The 25292-nt window shown below is 53.4% G+C and overlaps 2 protein-coding genes and 2 long non-coding RNA genes across 4 annotated transcripts in view; 2 read left to right on the plus strand and 2 right to left on the minus strand.

Moving 5' to 3' along the window:
- Window positions 1–204: 204 nt before the first annotated feature.
- On the plus strand, window positions 205–8301 carry NEUROG2 (neurogenin 2). Its single transcript, XM_064450634.1, has 2 exons — window positions 205–371; window positions 6835–8301. The coding sequence occupies exon 2, from the start codon at window positions 6836–6838 to the stop codon at window positions 7529–7531; it is 696 nt and encodes a 231-aa protein (XP_064306704.1). The 5' UTR covers window positions 205–371; window position 6835; the 3' UTR covers window positions 7532–8301.
- LOC135313192 (uncharacterized) lies at window positions 3258–7085 on the minus strand. The gene is made up of 3 exons (XR_010372821.1): window positions 6981–7085; window positions 5437–5658; window positions 3258–3544 (listed from the first exon to the last, which is right to left on the minus strand). It is a non-coding gene; the product is annotated as an uncharacterized LOC135313192 (long non-coding RNA).
- A 1502-nt stretch (window positions 8302–9803) lies between the features above and the next one.
- LOC135313193 (uncharacterized) lies at window positions 9804–10761 on the plus strand. Its single transcript, XR_010372822.1, has 2 exons — window positions 9804–9923; window positions 10543–10761. It is a non-coding gene; the product is annotated as an uncharacterized LOC135313193 (long non-coding RNA).
- Window positions 10762–18616: 7855 nt separating this feature from the next.
- The window catches only part of ALPK1 (alpha kinase 1), a 49059-nt gene continuing 42383 nt past the window's right edge, over window positions 18617–25292 (minus strand). The window contains exons 12-14 of the mRNA XM_064450635.1: window positions 24195–24357; window positions 21584–21770; window positions 18617–20957 (exon numbers count right to left, since the gene is read on the minus strand). Of these exons, the coding sequence (XP_064306705.1) occupies window positions 20761–20957; window positions 21584–21770; window positions 24195–24357 (547 nt within the window). The 3' untranslated portion in view covers window positions 18617–20760. The remainder of the gene's footprint in view (window positions 20958–21583; window positions 21771–24194; window positions 24358–25292) is intronic.

Here is a 25292-nt window from a genome sequence, read left to right on the forward strand (position 1 = left end):
TAGAGGAGGCTCAGGGGTTAATGTACGAACGGTGGGGAGAAGGGGGCTCTGCGCGGACATGGTAAAACTTCTAGATGCTGCCATGCTGTTAAACTTCTTCCAGAGAAGGTGCTGAGGCAGTGCGGAGAGCCTGCCGTAGAGCAGGCACCCCAACAGCACGGAAGCTACTCGAAGTAATCTTCTGCTTTCCTTTTACGCAGCTTTGACATAAATCGCCTGGTGAGGAGCTCGTTGCATGCAGCGATGCAGTTGTCCCCGGAAAGAAATCAGGACTGTGGGAAATGCCCAACTTCAGAACGCTTACAGCACGCGAGCTGACGATGGGACTGGTTAGCCCATGACAGGAGGAGAGAGGGAAAGCTTATCTTAAGGTAGCTAATTGAGGTTCTTGCGACGGATGTAAATGTGTGCAAATTGGACCCGGAATCTTATTTAGCTGCCCTGGGTCACCCTCTGGAGGTGAGGGTTGGAGCTGGTGCTCAGGCAGCCGTTGGGAAGGGCGGCGACAGCGGCTGCTGCCTCGCTACGGGGGGGGCAAGCTATATATCCTCTTGTGGAGTTTCATTGTTTCGTCTCACAAGTTGTTCTGATGGTACTCAGCTGAATGAGAGGATACCAGAATTTAGGCAGGTTATGGTTTTGATCCTAGATGGTTGTTCCAAGGGGTTTGGTGCTATCTATGTTGAAAAGAGACATAGTTTATGCCTGTGACAGGCAAGCGTATTTTTCCAGCCATAAACCAACACTTTCTTGCTGTTTGCCCGAAAGGCCCCGGTTCTTGCAGAACGTGCCTCCCCCAGGGGGGCATTTACCGCCCCCTCGCAATGAGCCGTAGCCCGGCGTTCCTGCCCCTGAGCAGTCGCAGCCCACGCTGGCCTGCAGGTCCCACGAACCGGTATAAAAATCATCCCCTGTAGGAACAAGAGGACTGTGGGTGTCAGCTTCCCTGCATTACTTCCATACTTACTCTCCGCAATGGTAACAGATGTGTGAAAACCCTAAAGCTTGCTGTGTTTGGAAACAGGCAAAACGTATTGTTCCGTATCTGCCTGAAACTGTGTCTGCATTCTTAGCTGGCAGCTGAGGATGGCTTTTTCAGGCTCATGCTCAGGTGCTTTTGCAGGGACTGTCTTTAGAAACAGATCCAGTTGCTTTATGCTTGTATTTTATTAGATCAACCATTTAAAAAAAAAGCAAGCCAACCATATTGTGGGCTGCAGCAAAAGTAGCCTGGCCAGCAGCAGCTTCAGGGAGGCGATTGTGCCGCTCTACTCCGCTCCGGTGCGACCCCACCTGTACTGCGTCCAGCCCTGGGGTCCCGGGTAAAGACATGGAGCTGTTGGAGCAGATCCAGAGGAGGGCTGTGAAGATGATCACGAGGGCTGGAGCTGCTCTCCTGTGAGAACAGGCTGGGAGAGTTGGGGTTGCTAAGCCTGGAGAAGAGGTGGCTCCAGGGGGATCTTATTGCGGCTTTTCAGTACTTACAGGGGATTGTAAGAAAGATGGCGACAGACTTTTTAGCAGCGCCTGTTGCAATAGGACAAGGGGTGATGGTTTTAAACTAAAAGAAGGGAGATTTAGGCTAGATATGAGGAAGAAATTTTGTTACAATGAGGATGGTGAGACCCTGGTGTGGATTGTCCGGAGAGGTGGTCGATGCCCCATCCCTGGAACCCTTTAAGGTCAGGCTGGACGGGGCTCTGAGCGACCTGGTCTGGTTGAAGACGTCCCTGCCGCCAGGTGAAAAATAAGCGGAGAACTGTCAATTTGAGCATGGCCGGTTGCCTCTATAACCCGGGGGGAGTACGGCGGGGGTCAGCTGCCTCCCGCTGCTGCCGCCAGATGGAGCCGCCCGCCCGGCGGAGCCCACGGAGGGACCCCGGCCCTGGGAGTGGGACCGGGAGCAGCCCCCCCCACCCCGGGGAGCCCCTCCTGCCTCTGCAGAAGGACGGGTGAGAGGCGCCTCGAAGCGACGCGCGGAAGAAGAAGGAGCAGCGAAGGGCTGAATAGCGCCTTTAAATTACTGCTGACACCTCTGTTACAGCTCCCTAAAATCTCAATCAACAACCCATTAGAACTCAACGGGAGTAAAACTAAATCCTCGTTTAAGTGTATTTATCCGCTCTCTTTTCTCTCTTTCAAATGCTAAATCCATTTCAGCATATGCCCCTTCTTTCTCTCGCCTTTCTCTAAAGACTGGCAGCCCCTACTACTCTTGTAAATATGAAAGATGCTAATCATATGACATATCACGTCTCAGTCGGAGCCTGGAATAAAGCCTTGAGATTTGGGATCATTGCCTCCAGACAACAGCTTCATCAGCCGGAAAGTTGGTTTTTTTCTCCTTTCCTTCAACTCTCAATCCCTTCTTTGTCTGGGAGAAAATGCAGCCAACTCGAGCCACCCCGGCCATATGGTTCACTCTGTGTTTTCTTAGTTGAATCCTGAATTGTTTCTGACTTGCGAAGGGGTTTTTTGGGGTTTCTTTTTTTTTTTTTTTTGGAAGTGTGTATAAAGACATAGAAGAGGCTGCCTGTACCGGGGCAGCCTTGCGGGGTTACTACATGTTCTTCACGTGTTCATTTCACACACTCCTCCTGCAGCCACTTCACCGCTACTGCTCTGCCGACGAGCCAAAAGATAAAGCCCTGGACGTGCTTTTTATTGACAACGCAACCGATTCCAGGGATCTTATTTTTTCCCTTTGGTGGATGGAAATACCTTCTTAAAACGCGAGTCGTTTGTGCCCATCCGCAGCCCGGGTTGAATTTGTGGCGTGCGTGAAACGGGAGTATCTGCTTACTAGGAAATCCCTTCTAGAAATGCCTTGGCTAAGAGAAGCCCCGAAGTACTCTGAGTAAGGAAGAGTGGTTTTTAAGACCCGTATAAATTAGGAGCTGAATGAGTTCGGTGCGCTCGAGTTTGGATAGCCCCCCGTTTGATAGCAGCCTGCCAAATTTTCTTTCTCTCTTTCCTTACACAAACCCCCCAAAAGGCCCTTTCACCAAATCATTAAATTCTACAGAGGTGGTCAAGCTAGTCCTGCTTTTCAGGCGTTCGAGAAAGAAAAGGGTCCTTGAAGTTTAGAAGATGCCCAAGGAAAACTCATTGAATGACATCAAAAGAATGAGTTTCCATAGCTGTTGAAGCACGAGAGCCGTGTAGCTGCACAAAGGCGGGTTGGGGCAGTGGGACTGTCCCACTGCTCTATCCCAGCACAATTGGGTCACTGAAATAGGGAATTAATTACCATTGGAGAGTGGGCAGCCCATTCACCACTGGCTGAGTTTTATTAAACGCCAATATAAATAACAAAACAACTCTTGTGGCTGCACTATTCCTACACGCCAAAGGAAGGATTATGTTGGGGATTAACATCTTAAAGTCTATGAGACTTTCTGACTCAAGGCTCGGAGCTGGTAATCGTATTTGTCTCCTGGTTCAGCGATTAGTGCTCTCCCTCGCGCACCTTCGCCTGGATGGCCAATGTCCCTTTTTGCAGGCACCGGGTTTTTCACACAATCGGCTGTTCTTTTCCCCACATCTATAGAAAAGAATAAGAAAACTGAAGCGTGTTCACGCGATCCTCAAGCTTCTTCTCTTCTTCATGGGAAAGGAAGGCACTGGCGGCCTTTTTCACAAGGGGGGGGGGGGTGGGGGGAAGGCAAACCCTCTTGGGGGGGGCTCTCGGGACGGCAAAATCGCTCCGCAGGCCTGCACCTGCCATGCAAATCCGCCAGCAACAATCGGCCCCCGACGAGGGGCTCGGGGGGGGCCAGGGAAGGACGCCGGGGCAGCGCTCTAAGGGTGGGGACCCCTCCTCACCTCCATCCCAAAGCAAACCCCAAACTTGCTAGTGCGGCTCGGGAGTCGGGGTGTGTGGCGGGGTGCTGGTCCCTGTCTCCCTCCATAGCACTTTCCGCTGTGGTGTGCACAGGGGGTTCGGGGAGGACCAGGTTTGGGGTGGGGGGGTGACAGACAGACACCGCTGCAGCCTCTGATTTCGCCCCTCCACAGAGCATCCCGGTACCCCACTGGATGGGGATGTATTCTGACCCCCAGTTTAAGAGCATCCCACTCATGGGGTTTGTGGGTGCTGCCATAGGGCTCGGCACCCGAAGATTTGGGGTGCAGGGTCCAGCCCTGGTCCCCCAAACCCTCAGGAGACCCACGGCAGGGGCCTTGGACCTGGCTGGCATGAGGGAGGCAGAGCTGGGAGGGCTCAGGCCATCCTGTCCCTGCAGCTTTGTCCCCCGCTTTCCTCAGGGGGTGTCGCACATCCCCCCCCGTTCACCTGGGGCAGGCAAGCCATTAATGCTGGCTCTCAACTTGTGAGGTCGAAGTGTGGATGGGCTGGATCCAAAGGTCTCTCAGCAACACAGACCCTAAACTTTTAGGGCTCTTGGGTCGCCTCAGAGTTCAATCTTCTTACAGCAAACAAAGCCTTTCTGAAGGTCTCCCCCTCTCCCGCACACAAGCTCACTGTCCTTTATTTCTGGGCTGTGTGATAAGCTTAAATCATTGTGCTCCCATTTCTTGATCGTCACCTACTCTGGGCTTTTGTTCCTGTAAAGTAGGATTGAGTCTGGCAAAGGGGCTGAAGTTGAACAGTTTGACCCTTGGAGGACAGTTCAGGCGGTGGGCAGCAGCGGCGGCGGCAGCGGCGCTCCCTCGCCCCCCGCCGCTCTCGGCCCCACGGCTCTCGACGGAGCAGCTCGGCCCTCGCTCTGCCCCGCCGGGGCCGGCCGCAGACCACACAAGCGCCTCTTGGACCTGTGAGGGTTGCGAGGACTCGGTAGCCGACTTGTCCTTGGTCACCTTGTGCTCAACCCCGCAGAGAAAACCGCTGCATTTGGGGCAGGAACCCCAAAAAGGCACCCCCGTGGGTTACACGCCTGGGGTCTGGCTACAGCTGGGCTTGCGCCGTCCTGCCACCCCCCCCAGCACCCTGCAGCGCCTTCCCCACCGCCTCCCCCTGACCTCTCCATCGCGTTCACGGTGGTGATGGAAGGACAGCAATCTCGGTAGGGACAGAGGGACGGGCTGGCCCCGTCGCAGGTGACTCTGCTTTGTGGTTTAGGGCGCTGAAAAAGAAAGAAGGTCCCTTTGTGTCGCTCTCTCGGGATGCCACGGGGACCTACGGGTGTCCTGTTTTTCAAAAGGAGTATTAAAACCTGTCGGTAGAGCCCCAGAGATCAGCCTGATCACAGCGAGCGGGCAGATCTCAGAGGAGGCCGTGCCCAGAGACGGCCCTCGGCTGCGTAACGGCAGAGGGGAGGACGCGGAGCCGGGCGGCGAAAGCCAACGCTCGCGTCCACCGAGCGCCACTCGGGGCAGCCGCCCGGCCGCGATGGCTCTCGCAGGGGCCGTGAACTCGGGGTTGCATCGCGGCCGTGTTTGCGGCGTGCTCGGCGAGACCGTCGCTGAGATTTTTACCTCTTCCAGCCGGGGCTTTTTCCACCGCTTGCAAATACAATCCTGTTTCAAAGGCTGGAGTTTCCGCGCGGGGAAGGGACGCCCGCGCTACGGTTTTCCTTTTGTCTGTCCTCGCCCGTCATTCCTTCCCCGTGGGTCTGTCAGGCAGAGCGAGCCTGCTGACCCCGGGGGCATGTCGCCAGGCCTCGCTATTCACTGGGGCTTTCTGCCCCGGAGGGTGGTCTGCAAGAGAAGCCGGGAGGGGAGGGAAGGTTTTCCTGGTGGATTGACAAGTTGTGGGGTTGATTGGGCTTTTTTTTAATTTATTTTTAAAGAAAAAAAAAAAGTCTTCTTGAGCCCATGTCGTGCCCCAGAGTTGCGTTTGATGGCACTGGGCGAGGACTGCAGCCCCTGCACCGCGGCTCTCCCCGCTGCCAAAACACACGTGTCAGGGGCGCGTGGCTTGTTCCCTCCTCGGGAAGGTTTTTTTTTTGCAAGGAGCAAAAATCTCCTTGCAAAACCTGCTGAAGACGGGATGGAAAAGGCGGGGGGCCGGCGGGCCAGCGTCGCTGCCGCCTTGGGGAGCTGCCACATCCCCGGGGGCACGCAGCCTCCGGGGGACCCCGCTATCACCTCTCGCGGCCGCAATAGGCGGCTTTTATCCCCCGAACCCCGCCAAATCGTGTATTAACCGTGCGCCCTCACCACAGCCCCCCCCCCTTCCCCTGCTCTGCACCCCCAAACGCTCCAGCACCCCCAAACGCTCTCCCTCCAGCACCCACCTCCCCCTTCCCCCGCGGCCGCACCCCACGCGGGGCGTGCTCCCGGTGGAGCACGTTATTTCCCTTGATTCCCCCCCAAAAAGTCGAGCCACACAGGGGAAAAAGGCGGGGGGGGGGGGGGGGGAGGAGGGTGTCGCCGCCGCCCCTCAATGAAGCGGCTGAAAGGGAACCGGCTCCGGCGCGCGTGGCGCGCGGGGCGCCCTGATTGGCCAGCTGCGCCTCGCGCCCCCCCCTCCGCCTCCCACCGCCTCCCGCCGCCTCCCGCCGCCATTCATTAATAAATTAGCGGCACGCTCCAGCCGAGCGCGAGGCACCAATGACGCAGCCCCCGGGGGGGGTGGGTGGGGGGGGTGGGGGGTGGATGGAGGGGGGGCGTGGGGTTGGAAAGGGGGGGCGCGGGGGGCCCCGGGGGTAGGTTTGATTGTTCCCCGCGGGGTATATAAGGGGTGTTAAGGAGGGTCGTGTGCCAGACACGCAGCCGTCGGGCCCCGGGCCGCTCCGCCGCCGCCGCCGCCGCCCCGGGGCGCGTGCCAGCGCCGCCCCCCCACCCCCCCCCGGTGCTTCCCCACCCCCCCCCCTCTTTCCCCCCCCACCCCCACCCCCCACCCCCCCTTTTATCCCAGTTGCCGTCCCGCAGGATGCTGGTGAAGGCGGAGGGCCTGGCGCCGGCGGGCGCGGAGGAGCTGCTGCTGCTGGGGCTGGCCTCGCCCGCCCCCTCGCCCTCGCTGCCGTCCAGCGCCGAGGAGGAGGAGGAGGAGGAGGAAGAAGCGCGGCTCGCCTCACCGGAACGCTCCCCCCTCGAAGGAACGGGCGACCGGGGCTTGAGGAGATTAGAGGGCAAGCGGCGGCCGGGGCGGTCGCGGGGAGCCCCTCGGACGGTTCGAACGGCGGAGACGGCGCAACGCATCAAGCGGAGCCGGCGGCTCAAGGCCAACAACCGCGAGCGCAACCGGATGCACAACCTGAACGCGGCGCTGGACGCCCTCCGCGACGTCCTGCCCACCTTCCCCGAGGACGCCAAGCTCACCAAAATCGAGACCCTCCGTTTCGCTCACAACTACATCTGGGCTCTCACCGAAACTCTGCGTTTGGCCGGGGCGGGGAGGCTCGGTCCCCCCGGGGGGGCGGCGGGGAGCCCCTCGCCCACCTCCTCCTGGGGCGGGGGGACCGGCTCCGGGAGCCCCCCGCCCTCCGCCTCCCCTTACGCCTGCACTTTATCCCCCGCCAGCCCCGCCGGTTCCACCTCGGACCCCGAACACTGGCCGCCCGCCCCGGGCCGCTTCCCCGCTCCGCCGCCTCCCCCCCAAGCCCCGCCGCCCCGTCGCTGCCTCTAACCGGGCCCGGGGACGCCCCGCACCCCGCCACCCCCCCACCCCAGGGCAGTGGGAATGTCACCTGCCGAACCAAACCTTCGCTCCCCTCTCCCCGACGTGCACTTTGTCCAGCTCCCCAGATCTGTCCCCAGGGCTTTTGTCCGTGCGTGTGTCCCCCCCCCCGCTTCCCCTCCCCGCTCCCCCATTGCCATCTGTCCCTTATGATTTATTTTTTGGGGGGTGGGGGTGGGGGAAGGAGAAAAAAAAAGAAATAAATTGTTTCGTAGGGGTCCAGGTTAGAAGTCATTGTATAATTTGTAGGCTTTGTGAGGGCTGAATGCAAGCGTGGAAATTTAGGCTGAACTCTCCATCAAAAGGAATAAAAAAAAAAAACCATAGAGGAAAAGGGGACGGTGGGGGGAAACGGGGGGGGGGGGGGGGAAAGGACCTCCTCATGCATTATTTATTTCGACCTTTAGGGGACGAGGAACTCCCCCCTTCTTTCAGGAGATTAAAAATAAATCAACAGACTGAAAACCTAAACAGACACGGAACATTACAGCGATCAGCCACACACGTGTTCACATTTATTTATTATAAAGAAAGATTTCATGGAAAAGATGTATTTTTTTTGTATAATTTACAGAGTTTATTCTAGTATGTATTTACAGCTGAAGAGCAAAGGGATGGTTCTTGTGATAAAATATAAATAAAAAAAGCTCTAATTTTCGTAACTTTGGGCTCGCTGCTTTTTTCTGGTTTACGTCCCGCCTACCGGCAATTGCGGGACGGGGGGGCCGGCGCCTCTCCTCGCCTCCGGTGAAACGGGGGGCCGGCGGGAGCCTCCTGCGCCCGTAGGGCCCGACGGTGACAGGCGCCACTCGCAGCGGGTACGTGGGCAAGAACTCCTTCAGGCAGGGCCGCAGCAGGCTGCAGCCGTTCTTTTTTATCCCCAGAATTTCCTTTTTCTCCCCCAAAATTTCCTTTTCCTCCTTAAAATAACCCTTTTTTTTTTTTTTTTTTTTTCCCCTGGCAGAATAAGAACAAGACTAAACTCTTGGGGACGTCGGCTCGGCCCCGGGGTGGGGCTGTGGGGGGGGACGCACGCTTTGGGTGAAAAGCTGCCTGGGAAGGAGTGGATCCGAAACAGGAGAAATCTCTCAATTTTCCAGCCGAGTAAAGCTGGGCCTGGCGGGGACGGGCACCATCAGACACACGCGCGCGACTCGGCCTCCCGTCGTGGCGTTTCGTTTCTCGTGGGCCTCGTGCGGCCTCGTCGCGAAGGAAAACAGCGTTAAGCACAGTATAGATGTAGATACATAAGTTGGGTGGACGTTCGTGTTTTCCCCTCAGTACAGAAGACGCTGTGCAGCAAACGCGTGATGGATGGATAAAGCGCTTCTCGCGCTTCCCGTGACTGACAGCTCCTGGATTTCGCAGAGGAGGCCGTAGGGAATAAATGTTAGTGAGAAAAAAAGAAAAAGCAGGGGTTTAACGATGAAGGATTCCCTTTCTCTGAGGGACAGATGAAACCCAAGTCCAAAGGGTTCGGGTCGATGGCTCGGAGCACCCCTCGGCCACCCCAGGGTCGGCACCCGGCGCGGGTACCGACAGGACACGGCCGGGGATGTCACCGCGGGTGGGGGGATGCTGGAGGCCGCCGAGAGCCGTCAATCATCGCCCCTTCCGTGCGCCCGGGAGCACTTTGTGACTTCTGGGTACAAACACCTGGAAATCATTAAAAACCAGCGGAGGCGCCTGAATGTATTAATTAAATAAAATGTGCGGCTCATGAATCCCGCCCGGTGCCCCCCGGATCCTGGGAGCGTGAAACCCGGCCCTCGGAGCGACGTTCCCTGAAAGGGTGGGGGGGGAGAGGGGAAAAAAAACAACCCCAAAACGTGTGAAAAGGGAATTAGTGAAATTAGGTTAGGCCAATAAAACGTGTGGGGGTTCGCCCCCCCCCCTCCCCACCCCGGCCCTGCAGCCTCGGGCGAGCAGCGCTATCTAGCCTGATCTATTGTTTCCCCCCCTGGCAGGGGGGTTATTGTGTGATAAATAATTCCTTTAAAAAAAAAAAATTAAAAAAAAAAAAAAAGTGAGCGCATTTGCATAATCACTGCTTTGATGTGGCCAGCAAGATGAAGCCGTGTCCCCCCAAATCTGCCATGGGCCAGAAGGGACAAAACAAGAGGGAGCCTTTCAATCCGCTGGCAGTGTGTGGGGCAGCCCGTCGGGAGTGGGGGGCTTCTTTTTTTTTTCCTCACTCTCGCTCTCTTTTAACGACCCCTTTTAATGATTAAACTCCAGGAATGCCAAAAAGAAGGCTAGCGCCTCGCGCGCCCTCTCCGTCTTTTCTGGTCGGGTCTCATTGTCCTTCCCGGTTTCTCTCCCGCTTTTAAGAGGCGTTGGAGTAGGTACCTTCGGCTCTTCCAAAGGCCGGGGTGGATGGGCCGCGCTTCTGCTCGCTGGCTGGCGAGGCACGCGGGAGCGGGAGCCGGAGGGCCGTCTCGGGTGGCTCGGCACCGGGATGCTCCCTCCAACGGTCCTCGGGGAGAGGCGCTGCTTCTTGCCAGGTTCATCATCCTGGAGGTATTTCCTTCCATCCCAGGTATAAACCCTGGGAGCAGGAGCGTCCCCTGTCCCGCCGGGGCTGCGGCAACTGGAGCCACCCTGCAAAAAAAGCACACGTAGGGTTGGAGGATGGAGGGGAGGTTTTTTTTCCTGCGGGGTTTGGGGTGGGAGCCACGCCAGCCGAACCGTCCCTGCTCCCCGGGCAGGGCTGCGGCACGGCTGGAGATGCCCTCGAAGGAGACGGGCCCGAGCCGGGGAAGGCGGGGAGGGGGAGGCAGGGCAGCGCTGGCAAAGGATGGGCCGGAGGGGCTGGATTTGTTACCCAACCCATCCACCCGCATCCCCATTTTCCTTTCGAATGCGGCCAGAAGAGTTTATTTCCCTCTGTCTTCCCTTTAAACTTCACTTTATTTCCCTCTTTCCTTCCCCCCCCCTTTTACTTCCCTCTTTTCTCTCAGAAGACTGATTTTTGGAGGCGATGGGAGGTCCCAGCCCCGACCGGAGCTGCGGTTCCCCAGAGCATCGGGGAAATCAGCCCGTGGCTCCAGAAGCAATTAGAGCGATCCTGGAAGCGGACCGGGGGATGCAGGGTGGGAAAGCACCTCTTCGGATGAAGTGGAAAACCTGGGGGTGGTTTCCATGGCAGCACCTTGCCCTAATAACACGTGTTTATGATCCTTCTGTGTATTGTATTTTGGCATAAAAGCTCCTCTGCGCCGTCGGAGCTGGAGGGGCAGCTCTATGGCCCCCGAGGGGGTTTACAGCCCTCCTTGGCATAAGAATAGCGACGAGAAGCCAAACTAGTGCCGGTGTGACAGCAGCCGCACCCCCAAGGGCTTGCGCTCGCTCGCTTTCATGTCAGACATAAATCTTTCGACGGGTCGCCACGACTAAAAAGAGCGTCCCCGACACAGCCCTCGCCTGGCTGGCGGATTTGCAGCGCAGCTTTCGCCCTCCCAGCGAGGCGAACAGCTCCGAGCCAAGGCAGAGGGCTGGCCTTCGGGGCTCGGGCCGCTCGCCGCTCAGCCCCTGGGCGCTCCCCGAGGTTCAAAACGAAGGTTGAAGCCCTGCTAGGACTGTAAATTCAATTTAGGGCGCTTTTAGGTAAATGGGAAGACGTTTAGGCTCAGCATTTAGGTCTAGCTAAAACCCCAAATTTCCTAAAGCCTTATTCAGGTGCCTCAGGTTGGGGTTCAGGACCTGCTGCTCCCCCGGCTTTACTGATTACCTGGATTTATTATCACAGGGATACTTGGGTTTCATGACAGTGAAAAAAAGTCACACCCTTACGCTGGGAAACAACTAGATGAGGGTTCACCTGCTACGGGGCACCCTATGGTGCACTCTAATGGCTTTGTTATTGAAATGTATGTGACATTAAGTAATTAAGCACACGCTGGCTGTTTTTTTTTTTTAACACGGGATACATTAGTTATCGCATAATGTTGTTTTAATTGAAAGAACCAATCATCTGGGGTATTAAACGGTTACCTCTTTCCCTATTTCCGTAAGAGAAGAGGCATGCAGCTTGAAGAAATGTCATGAGAGCCCACCCCAAAATATTGGTCAAATACATTTTTATATATGAAAGGGCGTGTGTTTCGCAGCGGATGAAAAGCAGGAGCCCACGCGATCTTTGGGTTCCTTCCGCCTTGGGGCAGGCGTTTCGCTGACCGTCTCCAGCCTGGCAGAGCTCTGCCTCCGTCCCCTCTCCCACATCCCTCCTTTCCACTGCCGAGAGGGCAGGTTTTGCCTTTCGTTGGCGCTTCAGGCTGGAGACGGTCCACGGGGCACACCTTCCCGCAGCCTCGCCTCGGGCTCCGGCTTTCCCCACGGGCTGGGTGGGTTTTTTTGCATATCACTACTTTCTCCTCGGGGACTCGGCCTCTCACTGGTTTCGTTTGCTTCCTTTTTCTATAGGGAGGGTTAGCCCTCGTATTCCGGGCTCCTACTCCTCCGATCAGAATTTCATAGCCTCTTCTCCCTGAATTAATGCCGTGAAATACACTGAGAGCTTTTAAGCTGATCTCTCCCCCAGAAATCACCTTTTCATTTCTATGATGTTTGAGAAGTATTTGAGAGCAGCTGCTGGGGGAAAGTCCGTCACCCACCAGCTCAGCGCCATCGCCGCCGAGCTCCTCCAGCCTCCGAGCATCCTGTCACCCACACTGGCCCTCTCTAGTCTGCCTCTACCATCTGCAGGTCCCACGTCCGCAGCTGCCTCGCAGAGCCCCGACCGACGCAGGGGGAATGAGAAGGGCGGGGGGGGGGGGGTGTTCCACACCTGTGGGAGGGGGTTTTGGTACCCCAGGGGCTTGGGGGGGCTGGCGATGGGGCTGCGCACTGGGGAGGGGACCGGCACCCCAGGGGCACAAGCCACGAGCAGCAGCTGCTGCTCTGGCCAAGGGGTGAGGGGAGGCCCCAGGGGGCCAGGAGCCCCCCGGGGAGGGGGATGCTGGCCGTCCTGCCTGGAGGGGTGCAGGTGGCCGGGGGGTGTCTGGTTTTGTGCCCGCCTTACTCTCCCTGCGATGCTCTCATGGGGCAAGACACGGCGCGCGTCCTCTGGGCACCGGAGGACGTGGGTGGCAGGAGAAGGAGGTGGCGGGAAGGGGCATGTGGGTGGGTGTATGTGGCGGGCAAGGAAGGGTCCCGGGGGTGGGAGTGAGCCTGGCCTTGCCGAAAGGGCCGCGCATCGGCAGGGGATGCCGGTGCTCCCGGCGGTGCCGGCAGGAGCGCATCCGAGTCTCACACAGCCATAACCTCAGCCCCGAGGGGCTCAGCTGCCGTGGGAGCCTGGCAAAGCGCTCGTCCCAGTTTAATTTAGGGAAAGGACCGCAACCAGACCCCAGGCCCCAGCCCTCCTAGACAATGGGAGCGCTTGGACCCCCCCGAGCTTTGCAGGAGAAAATTGGGGTGTTGCTTTGCCTGGCAACAGTAAAGCCCTCGCGACTTGCTGCCCACCCCCCCCACCCCAGGCTCGTCCCGCAAGCTGCTCCCTGCCTGGGGAGGGCATTTAGAGCATTCAGTGGGGATGTCAACAGGCCGTCTGTTTCCCTCGGCCGAAGTAATCAGATAAACTCAGCGTGAAGGAATAAAAGTGAGCCAGGAGCAAGGCTAACGGTGACATGAAACTAAGCCGGTGTTTCTCGAGGCGGGCTGGAAAGCTTAGCGGGAAAGGCCGCCTCGGCGGCACGGGGCAGCTGCGCCCGGTGGCTCATCCAGGCTGGGCGATGGTGGAAAAGGGGCTGCTTCGCCTCAGCTTATCGTATCAGGAGGGAAACGAAGAAGCACGAGCTGCCCGAGCGGTAGCACGGGGAGCTGTGAGCCGAGGGTTTGCTCTTGCAGGCCAGCGTTCGGGATAAGGCACGCGCCCGGGGCCAACGTGAAATGGCAACGCACGGTCTTGGGGGTCCCTGGGTTGCACGTAGGGTAAAGAGCCACCAGAGACTTTGCGGGGCTCTGCAGAGGCGAAGGGATGGGGTGGGTGGGTCGTAATTTATCCCTTGGGGAGTGAATTTACGCACCAAATCCTGCAAGGGCTTGGACTTCACAATATTTCGCCCTTATTATGTGTGGCTTTGGCCCATGCAACCCCCATTCCCATGCCATATGGGCAAAAAAAATTCCCAAGCACCCACACCCATCTTTTATATAGCCATCGTAGCGCTGCAGCCCACGTGCACAAACAGAAATCCTGGTGGGGTGGTTTTTTTTCTTTACCTGGTGAGGTCGGTGTCTTAATACGGTGCCACATCTTGCGTTTTAAAGTCTAAGACAGACTCTTTTGCTCTGACAAACCGACACGTTCAACTTAAGGATACATCCTGCCTTGAGCCCACGATGCTGCAATATTTGCGCAGGTCCAGCAAACCTCTGGCAACCTTCTCACCCCTGTGACTTCTTGCAGCAAATTCAGATTTCTGATTAAAAATGATCTTGCAGAGCTGAGATTTAAAATAAAGCCTTTAAAACTTGAGCGGAGAAAAAAAAATATACATCTTGGGACCGCGGAATGAGAGAGCGTGCTCGTGCTGGAGGGTTGCTCGGTGCTTCGCAGCGGCCGGCAGCGTGCGGGGAGGGAATATGGACGGCGCTGGGGCGGCTGACACACAGCCATCGCCTTCCCCTCGCCTCCCTTCCCCCTCCTTTTATTAAAAAGAAGAGAGACTGGACCAAAGCTGATGGCATATTTACCTTCATGAGTTTTAAAAAAAGTTAATTACTGCTTGGAGCAAGTTGGTATGGCTGTCCTGAGCTGTCTTTTATTAGTAGTCGCCTTCATTAATTTCCCTCGCTGGATTTGCTGCTAATAGCTGCTTGGTCCTGGGCAGCACAAAGCAGCATCTGTGCCATTGAGCAGAAAAGCGGGAGTCAGGCAAAGGGGGGGGCGTTGCGAGGGGAGGGGGGGGGGGGGCGACGCCGTTTGCAAATCAACATCTATTAACGTGATGGCCTGCTCGGAGGGGACGGCAGCCCCGGTAGCCGGCACGCCAGTTTGGGCTTCGCTTGGCTCTTAGCGAGGGAGGAAAGGCGGCTGCTGCCAGCTGCGGTTACCCTGCCCGTCATCGGCCGGGCTGCCCCGGCACCCTTGGGTGCTGGCTGTGCCGCCCCCGCACCCCCTTGGTGGGGAGGGGGAGCGGGACGCTGGCCCTGCCTCGACGGTGCCGCGGGGGCTCCGGCCCTGCGGTGCACGCTGCTTCGAGCAGAGGCGTTAAGCAGTTGCTAACAATAACCAAATTATTAATAACTCGGTATCTTTTGATGACAGATACGTTCCATCTTAAAAATAGCTCGGCAGAGACATTTTTCTGATGAAAGAATGGGATTAAGTTCTATCTGGAGGGTCGCCGTGGGCAGGTGGGGGGGGGCCGACAGCCCCATCTGCTCCCGCTCTGCAGAGGGATTGGGGAGATGATTTCATCCAAGCGGAAAAAAAGGATGGTGGTGGGCGCCGTTCCCGGGAGAGGGGCGAGAGCAGCGCTCTGCTGCCACGGAGCCGTCCCCAGGCTGCTGGCTTCCCTGCGGGGCTGGGGAAGGCACCCGGGGGCCGGCGCAGGGACTTCCCTCCAAGGCAGCAGGTGACAGTGGCAGTTACCGGGCGATACTTTGCTGCAAATATCCCCGTTCTGGTTATTTCAAGGGAGCGGGGGTTACAACAGTACGTCCCACCACCTGTAAATAGCGTGCTTTTCCCGACACGCCTGCGATGCCTCGCGATACAGCTGCCCGTGTGCTTGGTTTCCCTTCCCCTGGGGGCTCCCCCAGCATCGGCGGGGGCCCTCCAGTGCTCTGCCGGCCAGGGGGCCCGATGGGCTGGGAAAAATCCTGTGCTGGGTGCCAGTCCTGTGCCTGGAAGAGCAATTCCACCCCTGCTACCAATCCATACAGCGGGAAGGAGACAGCCGAGGCGGCTGGTGCTGCTGCGTTCAGCATCAGCGCTAAATTTTGCGAAGCAGAAGAGATTTGGCAGCACGGGCTGCCTTTCGGAGCTTGCTTACGTGAAGCTTTCCCCTCAGTACCCATGAATAGCTCTTTCTGGTAAAGGACCGATGCCTAAATCCAGCAGCTGGGCTCTCGGGGCAGCTGACGCCGGGTTTATGGCAGCGGGGACGTGCTGCCTCGCGTGCAGGGGCTGCCTCACAGCTGGAGGGGTCACCCTGCGCCCGCACTCTGCCGTCCTTAATGGCCCAGGATGCTGCTGACTCGGAGGGAGAGGGACGGAGGCAGCCTGGCTCAGCCCCGTGTTGCCGGAATAATCGAGGGTCTCCCTTTTACGCTGCATCTTTTGTACGGCAAGTTCCCCAAGGTGCTTCATAGTGACGTTAAGCATTGGCCAAGGAGTGAGAAAAAACCATTCTACCCGTGGTTAATAGGCTTTGGTTGCATCAGCTTGTTTCCTCTCGGCATCAAATTTACTAACTTTCACGCGTGAGTACGTGACGCAGGCAAACAAGAGCTTTGCCTTTCACCTGGATACCCGCAGCAAGGTAAGCGGGAAACACCTCTTTGAGCAAATACCTTCCCTGAAGGACAGGAAAGCGCGTCGTCGCCTTGTCGAGAGCGGGACGTTCGCGTGCCTGACTTGCTGCGGCGCTTACACGGGGTGTAAACTCAGGTCCCCGAGTTGGCTGCTTCAGCCGAGAGGGGGAAATGTTTCTTCAGACTTTACGTTCATGATAATATTTCGCTGTACCAGCACAACCCAGTTCTGCTCGTTTTGCAGAGCCCACAGGGTGACTGGCTCTTGGTGCTCGCGCTGAGCTCTTATGTTGGACTTTGGAGTGTGTTATAATTAAAAGATTAAAAGAAAGAAAAGAAAAAAAATATTCCCTGAGCCTTAGTTGGTCCAAAAGACTTTCTTCTGAAACCAGAGGAAAGAGCAGAACAGCAATTTCTTTGGTCACTAGCTCGAAGATGAAACTTCCAGCCAAAATATTAAATGCTCCATCATCAGTCCGAGTCCATTTATTCGTACTTATTTCCCCCAATAATCACCTATTTACACCACAAATATGAACCAACAGTTTAAGTTCTGGGTGGTTTGGGGCACGCATGTGCCTAAGTCCTTCAGGCGATGAGGTTACAGCGCACCTTCCTCCAGGATTTCCAGCACCCAAGCCCTGCGCGAAGGCAGCGCGCCTGCATTTGCGAAGGACTGACACCCCCGAGTTTGTGCCCAAGCCTGTAAGGCGTCAGACCAGCAGATGCTACGGGGTTAGAGAGGATCATGTCTGTTTTAACAGGGAACTGGACAAGCCGATACCCGATCGTAACTTTTAACTGTCAGTAGCCATAACGTTGGCTGACACGGCAAAAAGCAGGCTACAAACCAACAGGAGCAGCCAGCTGCCAAATACAAATATTCGGAAGAAATCAAAATATTAAAATTTCCCACAGATACATTTTAACATGCTCCTGAATAAATCTCTTTTTTCCTTCCTTTGAACAAGAGGCGTAAGCTGGAAAAGGCATTACTTTCCAGGGGTCTCGAAACTGCATGCGCTGTTGCAGCAGACGTCGCGGGGCCGGCTGCTGGCAGCGTATTAGGACACTTTGTTCTGCAGAGATTGTCCGGGAGGTTTTGTTTTGCTTTTAATTGTCTCTATAGAGAAGGGAAAGCCTCTGCAGAGGGGCTTTAACACAGCATCTCCGCTGCCTATTAATTCCCGAGACCTCGCTAACTAGCTTTGTTTCCTCTTCAGAGCTGGGCGCTCTCTTTGGCCGGAGCACGAGGTACGCACGGCCTTCGTCGCTTGGTTAAAGCCAGCGTTTCCCTACCGCTGCAGACAAGGCCGTCCTTTATTGGCTGCAGAACAAGATAAGAGACTTAATCTTCCCAGTAACACGTGAGTTTTCATGTATCACTTTAATCTGCGAAACACTGGGGCCGAGTGTACCGTCACATGCCGATTTTACTTTTCTATGAGCGAGTGACTCCCCGGCTCAATGATGGATTGTTTGCTCGCTTTTAACAACAGTCAAGATGGTGAATGCCCCGGGGTGATAGACAGTGTGCAATGGGAACGGCAGCAAATCTGATGGCCCAGTTCAAGTTCACCTGACAAAGCTGAAGCAGTCTGCAAGCAGCATTCGAGAAAGGATTATTCACACTAGCATTATATTTTTGAATGCATTTTTCTTCCTGCGCAGCTGCCCAGCTCCCTAGCACTGAAGGTTTATGCACCATAATAAAGAGATTTAATTTTTTTTCTTCTTCTTCTCTTGCTTCTCTCTCTTTACACCTAGCTCTAATCGGTCAGTGCAGTGATAAGGCATCTTTCCAAACAGCTCGGCGCAAACATCACCTAGAAAACAATAGCGTCGCTAAAAAGCGGGAACAAAAGCCTAGAAACCTCTGCTGCCTGCAGAAACAAAAGCGGATGGTTTTGTTAAAGCTAACCCTCTGTTGGGGACCCATCTTTTTGTGGAAGGTTGATGCTGCCTTCCCTTTCTTGCCACGAAAATCTTCCCAAAGAAACGATCCCAGCCTTTGAGCTCGGGGGCAGCGGGATGTCAGGGCTTTGGCAGGGGAGAATTGGAAATGAAGGCAGTTTTTCACTGCTGATGGAGCGGGGACGCTACCTACCATTTTTCAAGTTAAGAATAATGCACATGGGAGCACGCAGGCATACACGTATTCCAGAGGTGCTGGCACGGTCTTCGAAGAGTAAGATCAAGGTCTCACGATACTTTCTTTTGGCTTCTTTTGGTTTCTTTTCAACAAAGCGTTAGCTCCAGTGCTGTGTGTTATTCCAGTCCTATGTGGCACGGTTAAGGGGAATATGTATAACTGTCGCTTGAACTTCCCCAGAAGCAGCTTTTCCGCCTGCCGTTTCGGCTAATAACACCGGGAAAGATGTGCTAGAAGAATATAAAGTGATCTTATCAGCTGCAACCTGTAGATGCAAAGATACGCCCTCTGCTTTTAATCAAAACCTGCAACGCATCCCTGACTGAGGCTGAAACAAGCGTCCTCCTGTAAGCCCATGCAGGTTGATCACCTCGGAGGGTTGATTTCCCCCACCCCCCCCCCCCCAAGTTGGCATTGGAAATGAAGGTTGAAGCCCACTCACACTGGCCAGGTACCTCATTAAAAGCCTGTCCGCAAGAGACTGAAAATAGGCAGTTGAAGTTTTAGGAGAAAAATGCATGCATCAGCATATCTGATTTGAAAACGCTTCTTTCAGCAAAGCCTGAATTTGGGTCATATTGCTAATGGTTTTTAATTTTTTTTAATATATTTCAACCAGTCACTTTAGTTGGCTTAATTCAGCATTGTAGGGGTGCAGCATTTTGTGCAAGGAGCTGCCATCCCCTCTTATTTATGGCTGTTTTCTCTACAGCATATGTATATGTTATCCCACCACGCCAGCAAGTTCGACTCCTTTCAGCTCATCAGCCTGCGCGGGAAAAAAAAATGTAAGATTTCAGCTGTTCAGCTAGAATTCACAAAGTTGGGAGGGTATTGCTTTCCTCTGCGGGCTTCTGAAATTTACTGTGACAGAGTAACCCTATCCCTTGGGTCTCTCAGAGGTAGGTGAGTGGTTATCAGTATGAGAATTGCTGTAGGTGTCAAAGGAGGTCACATGAATGAATTGCAAGCCTTAGTTCAAAAAAAAAAAACCCAACACCACAACAAAAAACCCCACAAAAGATTGTTTCATAGAAAGTAAAAGGCTGCAGCTGCCTCTAACCCAGGCAGGCACTGCTGAAGCATGTGGCCAGCATACATGCCATGGGCTGTTCAGTCCTGGTGTTAAAAATCAGGGGCTCTCTGAGTGGGCTCGAAAACAACCACAAACAATAAGAAAAATACCCCTAAAAGTGTTGGAGTCAAAGGAGTGAGCTGCAGCTGTTTGCATACATGATAGTAAAGTGCGTTCCCAGCACCGGGGGAGTTGTCAAGAAAATCCCCCACCGTGTCAGTCTTTGGCTGTATGAGTGGAATGGGGTGGGTGGATGCGGGTCTCTGTGTGGGCTGTTGGTAGGGGCAGCGTGTAAATATATGACTTAAGTATTATTGGTCATCTGGTTTACTTTCATAAATGCATTTTCTGATATGTGCCACAAAAGCCAGCCAGGTGGAAGCTCCGCAGGCTGTACCTCCACCAGCACTGAGGCGCACAACCCCTCAGATGCGTCATCCTCGCTCCTGGCAGCAAATTACAAGTGTCCTTCTGCTGGGGACTCAGCTGAGAAAGGCACCGCTCCTTCCTGAACACCTTCCACCTCGCAGCAGCTCAGCGAGGCTGATGACAAGAGGCTCAAAAGGTATGGGGTGCTTTGCTTGCTGGCACTGAGGCCGCTTACTCTGTGCTTATTAGATGCTGGACTTCCCCAGAACTGCTCCTTTGTACAAGTGGCTACACTCATGTCCAGTGAGATTGTGGGAATTAGTTATGGAGTCGGCCACCAAGTCTGTAGTGCTCAGAGTCCCATTATAGGCTGAAGAGAGGTGCTGTCCTTAAGTGAGAACCATTCTTCTCTTGGGAAAGTCTTCTGAGAGTTTGTTAAATGTAGCAGTCCTAAATTATGCATGTAAAGCATCTCTTCGTTCAGGAACACTATTTTTTCCTCGCAGAGCAGCAGAGTTTTCTTGGCTGCTACACTTAAAACCGTATTTCCACCTGTTTAGGTGGTGTGTGGTCACATATACGCACACCTTGGAAAGAAACTTCATTTTTGAAGCAAACCAAAACATTACCATTTGTTCCCTGAAGTATTTATACAAGCTTTGAAAATTTTACAAACGGTTGAAATACAGCTTTCTGCTTCCGTCTCACTCCATCACATATTCCATTTCCAAAGAGCAGATGGTGCCTCTTGCTCTTACTGGGTCTGAATTTGTCTGTAGAAGTTTCTACAGCCTTTTAAGTACACCTCTAGCTGAATTTGGGAGGCTGTTTTCTTACTCTTCTTAGGCTCTTCTGTTAATTCTTGCAGACGGCTGTAACAACATGAGGTTCAGGTGGTACACAAGATGGTAATGTGGTATTACCAGCCTGAACACGAAGACTAGAACTTGCTAAACTCGTGCAGGAAGTGACAGACCCAGCTCACACGGGCAGCGTCTCAGCGGCTCTGTTCTCACAAAGGCAATGGGCTCCTACAAGGTGAGTAGGATAAAATACCGTCCAGCTTACGGGTCACTCTTTGTGAGACTGTCTCGTGGGAGTCTACATTGGCAGCTCTACTGAGGGTCTTGTTAAAGAAAGGCAGCGACAGATTTCATTGCACGCCACGTGTTGATTATTGAAGAAATAGTAAATTCCCTTCTTGCCGAAGTTGGAGTGTGAAACATCTTTGCTATTCAGAGAATGAATCTGGGGGTCTGTGAGGTAGATCAGGCCTTTCCCGTTACCTGTCACCCAACCTGTGGAAGAAATGATACATCTCCGTATCAAACATCACAGCCCAATTTGGATGATCGTACTCAGGACTGTCTGCTTGGCACAGCCCATGGGCCGTTAACATCACTTCAATGATTCCCAGTTTGAACCTACGTCAGCGAAAGCGGAACCTTAAGAGGAACATAATGAAGATCTAATGAAATTAGTATCCCAAAGATACCTGTGTGCTAAAGGTTCAGTCTGAAAGGTTTTATCCTGGGCTCTTAACCAAAGAGCTCAATTCTCCATTAGCTGAAGAGGGGACCTTTTTTTAGGCTTGCCAATTTTAGGAAGGCAGAAGCGTGACAAAACCCGCTGCCTCTTTTAGTGCTTCTCCTTTAGATGGTTCCACAAGACACATCCTTGCAGACTGGCTTTAGCCTAATTGGATGCAGATCACTCCATGGCCTGAAGCTGTGGCACACCTGGGAGCACGTAGCTTGCGTGCTCTTGCTGTGATGCAGTGGAGAACAAGAGCACTACTCACGGCAAAAACATACCTGCACGCACCTCCCTCACTTTACGCCATTTAGAGACAGTACATCCTGCATATAGCTTATTCCACAACACGAGAGGACACGCAAGAAGTGAAGTTCACTATAATACAGACCTTGCAGATCAACAACGACGTCCGTTCCGTGGGAGAACTCGTAGCAGAAATGGCCATAGGCCAGACCGTACTCCGTGGCTTTGTACTCATTCTTCACTACCTTCGCGTTATTGGACAGCTTCACAAACTCCCCAAGGATGTAGGGCTCCACGCTGACACACCCTTTTATAGTTCTGTCTTCCAGTATCTGAAAAAGAGAGTGTTAATGACAGTCATGCAAGCAAAGATGTGAAAACAAGGATGCTAAAGCTCCTCTAAGTGAAGTCGTCTTTTCTCCTCCTAGAGCTTTCCATCGTAAGATGGATGGAAAGAGTCTTCGTGTTAACCCACCGCTGATTTAAAACACAGGCTGTTTACATGAGGAGCTCACGTTTAAGCAGTAGAGCAAAGGGTCGTACAAGATCCAACACAAAGCCAGCCTGACAGGGCAAACTCCACGAGCCAAAAATTCTAGAAGTATCTAGTTTGTCCAGAAAATAGGAAAATTTAAGGAGATTGTGTCTAAAGAATAAGCTAGAAAACTGAAAAGATTTGGGTAAACCTGCACCTGGTCCTTCTTCGGTGTGTAAGTAACCAGTGGGAGGGTTGGGGGTGTTTCTTTTAGTCATTTCTAGGTTCTGAGACTTGTAAGTACCGATGCCAGACTCTCATTAGGCCTTATTAGTGAGTGGCATAAAGCCAGATCCTAACAGAAACAGTAATAGGCATAGCATGGTATCGTATGCCTACTCATAATGAAACGATGAGTTCAGCATTGTACTGTGGAGGGTAGTTCTCCAAATCTGAAATACAAGTCAAATGGGAAGTTAAGCATAGGAATAAAGACAAGATCCTTTACTTTCCCACCAGGGGCTGGATGTCAGCTTCAACCTCAGAGCCAGGTCACCCAGAGGCAGCTCCTGCCTCTAACAATCAGGCAGGGTGCTGGCACAGCAGGGCCATTGGTCTCGCGGCTTTGCATGCCGTCCTCACAACCACCGTGCTGAAGAAAGAGGGCAGAGGCAAGAGCTGTTCTGGCTACAGTTACCTGAAACACACAAGGCTGGTACGATCCGTGTGTTAAGACTTGAGAGCGTGTCTAACAAAGCCTCCTCAAACTACACGGGTTCAGAACTGAGGGGGCAAACAAACATCTCCCACGATCAAAAGCGGCTGTTGCTTTGGTTGAGTGCTGGGTATTGCAGCAGCTGGGGTTTTTTGTTTAAAGAGACTAACCCCAAAGTGCTTTTTCTTTAAAACTTGAGCTTCCACCTCCTTGTTTTTTCAACCCACTCGAGAGAGAGAGTAGTTTTTGTGACTTTGCTCCCCCTTCCTCCCAGGTGCTCTCAGATAACTCCGCATCCCAGCCAGCTCTCAGCCACTTGGTTCTTGTGGCCCTCAGCAGCCCATCTCCGAGGCTGGACCCTTGGGATGGAGGGACAGAAATGTGCCCCAGTGAGAGGTGGCTGACGGATCCGTGGCCTCGCTGAAGCTCATGGCCCTGCCAATTCCACCAGCCTCCTTTCACCCATCCACGTATGCTCAAGTGCAGGGAAAGATGTCCGTGGTTTAAAGGTATCCTATTCTGGGCTAAGAGGCCGTTATTGAAGAAAAGAGCTTTTTGTGGTAGCTATTTGAAGGACGACGGAGCTGCCAGTGTGATAGGGCCATGAAAAATGCCGGTCTCACCAAGGGTTAAGGATTCTTACCACCTCTGCAAAAGGCATGGGGTGCGGGCTCAGGGGAACACTGTACAATTCTGATCATCAATATTTAAGAATTAGTTAAGAATTCTAAGTAGAACAGGCTCAGGGCCTCATGGATGAACAGGGGAAGAGGCACCTGTATCTTGAGGTGACACTAAAACAAACCTGGCTTCCCTAGCCCAGACACAGGGGCTGTGAGGGGATGTTATTGCTGCTCCTTCCTTTTATCTAGGCCTCAAAGGCGGCAATAAATGCAAATAGACTATTTTTAGGTCAGAAAATAGCAGAAATTTTCCAGACATGAAGACAGCAGCTCTGGAACAATTTCTTACTGGAAGCAATGAAGGTTAGAGCACAGCTGCTTTTAAGACAGGGCTTAATGAGGATGAAAAGGGATTATGCAGTGTGGTTGCCTGTGGTGTCAGGGCACTGGACCTGATGAGTCACGAGAAAGTCCATTTCAGTCCTGTGTTCCTGAAATGCAGAAAAGGCCTCAAAGTTGTCCTGCAGCGAATAACCTTGTCTGCAGGAACCTCACTTGCTGCGTTCTAGTGAGGTTTAGACATTTTTGTGGCACTCTAAGTGGGTCACTTTGCTGTTCAGATTTTATAACTACGCCTGAAAATAGATGTTCATGTGCTGTTAGATGATATAAAAGGCTGTGTAACTCCTGGGCTTCATTTATAAGTGAGTTTCTGACTTCTATCAGGATGTGACATCTTTTCTGCCAGCTCACCCATGAACTCGTAGCTCTGTGGGTAGGTGTCCTCTGTCCTGGAATGAGCAAATGCAGCTACCAGGTGAGATCACATGAATGACAGCGTGTCATCGAGAGGTGGCTTAACTGCTACTACTTTAAAATTGAAAATGGCCTTAAGACACTCTCCCTATCAATTCCTTCATATTGCTAAGACGACAGTTCTTACCAGGAGTACTGCAGATGGGATATAAAAGATCTGGGTAGGGATCTTTTGCTCATACAGCCTTTTGTTGAATTCCGTCACGTAGTACTGCGCAGTCATTTGCCGTTCCACGTCACTGAAATGATGAAGTAGTCCTTTTTCTTCTTTATATTCTTTCCCAACGTACCTATGCGAAAAGAGAGGAGTGTTTGGCATAGCCAGATTTGCAGCAGACTGCGCTTGGGAAGCCCTCCTTGTGATACAGAAACATCACTACAAAGCAGAGCTTGGCTGTTCAGAAGCAAAGCCAGCTGTTGGTGATTCATTTAAAATGGCAGTGATTAAAGTTGTGGTTTTCTTCTCTTATAGCTCTTACAGGCATGAAATGCTGTAATGATCAATCAAATCCTAGGATGGGGGTTTCATAACACTGGAACGTTTGAAGTCAGCTCTTCTTAACTCTGAAGGGAGACCCGACTCAGAGGTACTTAAAATACTGTTCTTAACCAAAATAATTCATAAGCTACTTCTAACAACAATCCAAAATCTGAAACGAGCAATTAGCAGAGCTCTCCTGGTACAGGGGCCTTTATGAAGCAAATAGGTGATTTTAATCCTGCTTTCAAGAGCAGATGCATCCATTGCATAAACCTGCTGCCAAAATTCAAGAAAATAAACTGAAACACCTTTCTGCCTCTAGGTATTGCGAGAGATATATATATATAAAAAAATAAATCTTTATTGCTAATTCTCTAATGCAAAGCTAGAGGGCAAAAAAAAAAGGAAGCAACATTTAAGCTCCCATGAGATTATCCCAGCACAGACAAAGGTGAAGTCAGGCCTAGAGGTTGCCACAAGTGAACAAACACTAACACAGCTGTAAGAAGACAACAGTGAAGTAGCTTTTTCTTCACAGAAATTAAAAAATAGAGTGTTACATGGGGTGATGGGAAAGACTGCCAAAACCCCCAGGAGATTTAGGGAAGCCATAAAACATTCTTGCTACAGAAAAATCAATCAACATCTAACCAAATGTAAACTAGGTTGAAACAGGCTAAAGAAACAACCTTCTCCCTCTGAGACTACGATTTCTGTAGTTGTCCAAGTACTCGTGTACCATCT

Source organism: Phalacrocorax carbo, chromosome 4 (assembly GCF_963921805.1).
Source record: "Phalacrocorax carbo chromosome 4, bPhaCar2.1, whole genome shotgun sequence".
Classification (NCBI taxonomy): Eukaryota; Metazoa; Chordata; class Aves; order Suliformes; family Phalacrocoracidae; genus Phalacrocorax; species Phalacrocorax carbo.

Excerpts from the sequence above, each read along its gene's own strand:
- NEUROG2 (XM_064450634.1), top strand. The coding sequence starts at position 6,836 with ATGCTGGTGAAGGCGGAGGGCCTGGCGCCGGCGGGCGCGGAGGAGCTG.